An 8000-nucleotide genomic window follows, 5' to 3' on the forward strand; every position below is an offset into this window, starting at 1 on the left:
AAAAAAAAAAAAAAAAAAAGGTAAGGATTCTGTACCTCTTTGGCCAGCTCGGTATAGTGGCTGTGGCTACTTATTTTTACCTAAAAGATTTAAGCTAGATGTATAGGTTATAAGGTTATCTAAAATGTTTATGCCCTCCCTGTTGATAGCTTGAAGGGAGTTTCTGAGTTTCTAGAAATCCAGCTCAGAAACTGGGGATCTGTTTCCAGGGAAATTGGTATGAGTCTTTGTAGACAGGAAAACAACTGCTTTTCATCCTATTCTTGGGTCTTTCTTCCAAGAAATGGAGGAAGTTGAGCCAAGAGGAAGAAAGAGTACTATCTTGTTTCATTTTGAAATGAGGAGAGATTTGTTTATTGGTTATTCCAAGACAGGGTTTTTCATCTATGTAGCCCTGGCTGTTCTGGAACTTGCTCTATAAAGCAGACTGGCCCTGAACTCTGCCTCCCAAGTGCTGGATAAAAGGTAGATACCACCACTGCACAGCAGAGTTAACATTTTCTAAAGCATCTATCTTTTGTTGTTTGGAGTATTGGAGATCCAACTCATGAAGCTGCTTATTATGGCCTAAAATTATATAGAGATATTTTCTTCTGCAACACCGGAGAATGTCATGTTTTTGTACAGTCCTTAGGCAGACAGACATGTTTTAAATCTTTTCTGAGAATTGTACCTCCAAGCCTGGATCTCAGGGGAGATTCTATTCTTATAGTAGAATGAGCGAACCCTGTCAATAATAAATGATTATTAACTTTGAAAAGGAAAAGAAAAAAAGATAATGCTCCAGGATCAAGTTAGTCAAGTTGTTCTCATTTCAGAAGTGCAAATACAGTCCAACAAATGCAAATTATTCAATATAATACAACATGCAGACTAGCAACATATGATCTTCTCAATAGGCCTCCAACAAAGCTCAACATCCCTTCAAAAGAAAAGCCCTGGAGAGGAGCTGTAGCTAAATTAGTAGCGTTTGCCACCTAACACACACAGAACGCTGGGTGTGATCCCAGACCTTATGACTTTAAAGCTGAAGCAGTAGGACTGCTACAAGATCAAGGCCAGCTTAGACTACATAGTATATTATGACAAAGTCTGTGCTGCAGAGCAAGAACCTGTATCTATCCACCACTCAACCTACACACTAAAAGGTGGAATAACATGCTCATACATCATTACTAGGACTAATTCTGGAAGGTGGTTATATTACTGAAAACAATCTAGTTTCAATGTGATCCCACTAAAAATCAGAATGGCATTCTTCACAGAATTATAATAAATAATCATAAAATCTATTCAGAAGCAAAGAGGCAAATAGCCCAAATCAATCCTGAACTGCAAGATCAATGTTGAAGCAGACATAGTGACTCATGCCCGGGATCCTAGCACCCTGTCTGAAAGTAAAAAAAAAACAAAAACAAAATAACAACAACAACAAAACCCTATGGTAAAACAGAATTCCTAAAAAAGAAGGGCCAAACTGTTCCATGGCCTGTACCCTCCAATACACAATGAAAGTTGGAGGCATCATAATGCCTGACTTCAAACCATACAACTAAACTGTAGTATTTCTGTAGTTAAAAAAAAATAGCATAGTATTGTCAAAAAACAGACCTGTAGACCAATGGAATAAAATATAAACCCCAGAAATAAACCAAAAACACATACTGGGCAAGGAGACTTCAACAAAATGGTGCTGGAAAAATTTAACATCTGTGTACAGAAGAATGAAACTAGATCTCTAAGACTTCAGCTCAAATGTTTTAAAACCTAAAACTTGGCCTGAAACTTTGAAACTGCAAAATAAAATACAGGAAAAATGTTTTATTACACAAAGGACTCCAGTAATTAGGAAATAAATAACAGCAAGAATTGAAAAATAGGATTGTGTGGAATTAAAAGGCTTTCATACACAGTAAACAATTACCAGCCTAAAAAGATTAGACTATAGAATAAAATCTCTCAGACACTGAGCCACCAAACAGGCAGCATACACAAGCTGATCTGAGGCACCCAAAACACATATAGCAGAGGACTGTCTGGTCTGGATTCAGTCAGAGAAGATGTACCTAACCCTCCAGGGACTTGAGGCCCCAAGTAGTGGAGAGGTCTGCTGGGGGTAGGGAGGACATCCACTTGGAGACTGAGCGTTGGGGGGATTGGGATGAGGAACTGTGGAAGGGTGGACTGGGAGAGGGTAACGACTGGACTTTAAAAAGAGAAAAGAAATCGTTGCCAGCTATATATAGAAAGGAAATTAGTATCTAGAATCTATTAAAAAAAATTCAAAAAGTTAAATACAGAAAAATCATCCAAATGATAAATGAGCTAATGAACTAGACAGTTTTCAAAAAAAGCAAGGGGCAATGAATTTGTGAAATGTTCAATATCCTTGGCTCTTAATAAATGCAAAAGTGCCAGGCAGTGGTGGCACATGCCTTTAATCCCAGCACTTGGGAGGCAGAGGCAGGCGGATTTCTGATTTCGAGGCCAGCCTGGTCCAGAGTTAATTCCAGGACAGCCAGGGTTACACAGAGAAACCCTGTCTCAGAAAAACTAAAAAAAAAAAAAAAAAAAAAAAAAAAAAAAAAAAAAAAAAAAAAAAAAAAAGCAAATGCACTGAGATTCCATTTCAAGGTAATTAGAATGTCTACTACAAAGCAATCAAACAAAACATGCCAGCAATGATGGGACTGTAAATTAATACATCTACTGGGCAAATCAGTATGCAGTATTTAGCTTCCTTAAAAAACTAAAAGTATTGCATGATCCAACTACATCAGTCCTAGGCAGGGGCCTAAGTCGGCTTGCCACAAACACACATGCACGTCATGTTTATTACAGCACTATTCACTATAGCCAAGACTGAAAATCAACCTAGATGCCCATCATCAGATGAATGTATTTTAATATATGGAACATATATGCAATGGAATTTCATTCAGCTATAAAGAACAAAAAAACTGCGGCGTTTTCAGAAAAACGAGTGAAACAGAAGAACATCGTGATAACCAAACTAAGCCAGAACTCAGAAAGACAAGTATGTTTTCTTTGATAAGAACCCAAATTTAATCTATAGAAGGCATGAAAGGAGATATTTAACAATATACACAAGACATGAAATCAGAAAGAGGGTTATTTGAGGGGAGAAGAGGTGGTTAATAGTGGTAGTGACGCTGAACAAAGCACAACATACATATTTAAAATGTCCCAATGAAATCATATGGATTCAAAGGGTGCATGTATGAGGAGAGAAGGCACTGACCCAGGATTGCTGCAAGTTCACAACCAGTCTGGTCTACAAAGCTGGTGAAGGAAGGGAAAGAGGGAGCTGGAGAGATGGCTCAGTTGTTAAGAGCACTGACTAGTCCTTCAGTAGATGACCCTTGTTCAATTCCCAGTACCTACATGGCAGTTAACAATAGTATGTAACTCCAGTTCTAGGGAATTCAACACTCTCTTCTGGCATCTGAGAGCATCAGACATACATGCAAGCAAAACACCCATACACATAAAATAAAAATAAATAAATCTAAAAAAATGTAATGATAAAAAGAGAAAGACCTATTGTTTTGCATACTAATTTAAAGAAACTTTTTAATATATATTCATGCATTAATACTGTGGCTTGTCCGTCCTACTTTTCACATTTATTCTTTAATTTTCATTGAATGAACATTTTGCTGACAAAATAATTATGTATATTATAGATTATGTGATATTACAATAACTTATAAATTGTATAATGATCAAGTCAGTAACTAGTATTTCCATCACCGTAAGTATTTATATGATGAGAACAATCAAAAACTTCATTTGTAGCTACTTTAAAATACATGGTACATTGTTATTAGTATGTCTAACTATTCAACAGAACACAACATATTTGAATATGTACTTTCCATATTTCAAAATTATCTTTGCTACAGGCAGAGTTTTATCTTTTTATCAAAATGACCTTAATCTACAATTACTAACATTCCTAAGAAGTCACTTTTCTGTAAGTGTAATGGAGTGATCTAGGCTCTGTACTAATACTAGTTTCTACTTTCATTACACTATGAACTTTGAATACAAGGTAATCATGGTCAAAACCAATTGAAGAAGCTAGATATATTGGCCCATGCCTGTTATCTTGGGCAACGACGAACTGAAGTAGCAAGACCACAAGTTTGAAGCCAGCCTGGGTTATACAGTGATACCCTGTAACCAGGGAGAAAAAAAGAGGATGGGATGGAGGTAAGGATAGTAAATAGAAAAGCACATGAAATAGAGTTTGCTTTCTAAAGTTCATAAGAGATTAGATAGGTAATTAAACTTGGAAGACTTACATGTCTTATATGACTTACAAGACTTACTCTTTACATGTGCGTTTTTTACTCAACACTGTTATAATGCACTTAGTTTTTCTAAAACTGAAGACGTGAATTCTGCATTACTCAGCCATATCTTATACATTATAAAAGCATTTGCAGTACTCCTTTGTCAAAAGAAACACTAAATTTACGACGAGTCATGTTAAAATGTTTCTATTTCAGTAAGTATAAATTTTTTTGAGAGACAATATGCAAAAAGTTCAAAAATTAAGACAAGCTAAGTAAGAGAGAGAAAATTAGGACTAATTTGGTAGATTTCAGGATAAATGTAGCAAATGTCCAGCATCCTCAACAAATCCATACATCAGAAAAAAGTCATATGAGGAAAAACCCTTAAATAAAAGAAAAATAAAAGTATCAATTGAAAACACCTACAGTTTTCGTTAGCATTGAAGCTTCTAAGAATGGCCTTCAGTTCCTGCAGCTTCTGGTGGGCTCTTGCGTGTACACTGTCAATCAGGAGCTTTTCTATTGATAAGTGGTCAATCTGTATAAACAGCAACAATAAAATCCAATGTACAATTAAAATATTTTGGCTATAAATGTGTGAATGGACACAACTATGCCTTAAATAGTTCTTTTCAGTACTGGTGATTATTTAGTATAAGCAAATTTAGATAAAGTAAAAATATAACTTACTGATTTTAATTAATTATATTTAACTATATTTAATTATTTAATTATATTGGAAGCTTCCAAACTAAAATTAATTTTTTTTGCTAGGTATAGGAGACTGGGGAAGTTCAGTTGGTTGAGAGCTCAGAATGCAGGAAGCTATGGATTTGATTCCCCAGCACATTGAAAACTGTGTGTGGTGGCCCATGGCTATAATCCCAACACTCAGGAGGTACATGCAGGAGGATCAGAAATTCTCAGATACAAGGTCATTCTCAGATACATAACAAGATTGAGGCCAGCTGGGTGACATAAGAGATCCTTCCTTATACTTGGGAGGCAGAGGCAGGCAGCTCCATCTACATGAGTTGAGGCCATCCTGGTCTACATAGCAAGGTCCAGGAGAGCCATGGCTATACTGTGAGACCCTGCCTCAAAACAACAAAGTATTTTTGATAAATGTAAATCTAGAGTTTTTATTTATATATATATCAGTAATCACAGTTCTCAGGTGCCAGACCTTAAAAACAAAATAGTCTGATTTAAATTATGAAACAAACTAGGCTGGGGCATAATTCAGCATAAAATGTATGCTCAGATGCAACCCGTAGCATTCTCCGAACTAAAACTGAAAGAAGATATTAAATTTTATGTTATTTAAAAGACCAAAAACAAATACAGAAGTATAACACTGACCTAAAACAAGTTTCATACAGGGTTTTAGAGATTACATCTTGAAGAATTTTTGCTAAAAATTTTATATGTGCTAAATTATATTTATTTAATCAAATCAATATTAAAGTACACTGAGAACCCTTTACCTTCATGGCTCTTTCTACTAATTTAGAATCAGAAGCTGGCAAAGGAGGATCATGAAAAATCTGTAAAGGCTTGGAGACATCATTCTCATCGATTTTAATTGTAACTTTGTGAACAGATGCTGTGCCTGTTTTTCTCCCTAGAACCTGTTGACTGAAAGGGGGCAGGGGGAGAATGACATATAAACACAGCTTTTTATCTTTTACAGTCAAATAGAAACATGCATTATGCTACTGAGTCAGAACCTTGAACATAGCAGGCCCTCAGTGTTTGTGCAGGGAATACATTAATACTGAGATGACATTCCATAATCCAATTCAGCATTTGCTCTACTGCAATTTAGAAATAGGTACTGAATTTAAAAATACATGCACTCACAAAAAGAAGAAAAAATCCTGGAAACAGAAACCGTCTTATAAGTATTTGCCTCTGATTTATCCACAGAAAGTCAAAACGTATTCAATTTCAAACAGGAATTAAAGGTGATAAATAAAGAGCCTCATAGCAATTTTCTCCAAATCAGTTTTCAAAGTTACAATTTAAAATTGGAAACTGTGATAAGCAAGTATGTTTTAAAAAGTGATACTCATCACTTTAACCTTTGGGGTCTAGGGATATAGCTCCATGAGCAGAGTGCTAACCTTGCATGCATAAGGCCCTAGATTCATTACCAGCATCACCCAAACTCCAATCTTATCTCAAAGTTTTTGAACAATCCGGCATGAGCCCACAGTAAGGTAATAGATGTCTCAGGTGGTCTACATGATACTGAGATTTTGCTAAATTAAAGCACATTGCTATGGGCACGTAGCTATTCATATGTAATAAATCAACTGTACAATGTAAAGAAACCAAAAAGACAGAATTCACTTATCACAATGACCTACCAGAACCAATTTTACTTACTTCCAAACTGAGAGGGAGAGGCACTTTCCAGCATGATATCTTTCCACCTGTACAAGGTCTCCCCACCTCTCTCGGATTAACATTAGCGTCTGGGAATGTAATACTTCTAATTGAAGCGATAAGCAGAAACAATCTGATTTATCTTGTTAAGCAAAATACAGTATGTTACTCAAGCAGCTAATAAGCACAGGTAAACTTCATCTAACAAGGAATCTATCCTGAAAAAGCTGGCTATGGAGAAGTTTTCTAGAATTATCTTTGTCTAATGACTCATCCTAAATATGACTGAATTTGTGGTTTTCTGAATTATATTCTCAAATGACTCGTCGTAAGAAGTAGTAGTAGTAGTAGTAGTAGTAGTAGTACTCGTAGTAGTAGAACGTGTGGCATAATTTGAGAAAAGGGGCTGATAATTTTGGCCTAAATAACCAAAACTAAGGTCTAGGTTTGCCCTTAATTGATCATTGTTTAGAAAATTGAGTAAATAATGTATTTCCAGATCAAAACGGTACCTTTTTTGAGACAGGTTCTCATTATGTACAACAGAATGACTTTGAACTAGCTACATTGCACAGGATGGCCTCAGAGTCAACATCCGGCTTCCTTTCCTCTCAGGTGCTACTTCTAAGTAATCACTTTTATGAGTTGCTTGCAAAGCAGTGGTGAAATTTGAAATCTTATAGATATATCGTTAATTTTCACACAATGGCTGGCTCTCCATGTCTATTTATGCCTGAAAAGGTTAAGTGGGAAGGCTAGACTACTACACAAAGGATAAACAGAAAATGCACAAGAGGGAGACACAAAATCCTTACAGCACATCTCAAATATCAGAAGGATACGTAGGCAGTTGTACATGTCCTGAAGAGGTTTCTCATCAGCAAAGAGCCTAGACTGGACCAGCTGATGAATAAAGTTGATCTGCATGCTATGAACCAAAGCTCGCCCATCTTCCATTGGCAAAAGAAAAGAAGGGAGTTAATTAGAAAAGTCAGCATTATAGCATTAACTGAGAAAATGTACACTAAAAATAGATTTAAAAAAGAGTAACATTATTTTGAGAAAACTATAGCTTATACACTGAAAATCTGTCCATCAGTAGTTATACTTATCAAAATTTTGCTTCAAATTATAAAGTGGTACACATATTTTCCCACAAGAATACTTTACTAATATAAGAATGCCAAAACCGCCGGGCGGTGGTGGCGCATGCCTTTAGTCCCAGCACTTGGGAGGCAGAGGTAGGTAGATTTCTGAGTTCGAGGCCAGCCTGGTCTACAGAGTGAG

At 36.1% G+C, this 8000-nt stretch overlaps 1 protein-coding gene across 1 annotated transcript in view; it reads right to left on the minus strand.

Annotated features, from left to right (window-relative positions):
- Positions 1-8000, minus strand: part of Med14 (mediator complex subunit 14) — a gene marked incomplete at its 5' end in the record, with an annotated part of 83124 nt that overhangs the window by 62136 nt on the left and 12988 nt on the right. Inside the window, 4 exons of the mRNA XM_031372068.1 lie at positions 4749-4860; positions 5810-5960; positions 6714-6846; positions 7556-7676. Of these exons, the coding sequence (XP_031227928.1) occupies positions 4749-4860; positions 5810-5960; positions 6714-6846; positions 7556-7676 (517 nt within the window). The remainder of the gene's footprint in view (positions 1-4748; positions 4861-5809; positions 5961-6713; positions 6847-7555; positions 7677-8000) is intronic.

This window comes from Mastomys coucha, chromosome X (assembly GCF_008632895.1).
Source record: "Mastomys coucha isolate ucsf_1 chromosome X, UCSF_Mcou_1, whole genome shotgun sequence".
Lineage (NCBI taxonomy): Eukaryota > Metazoa > Chordata > Mammalia > Rodentia > Muridae > Mastomys > Mastomys coucha.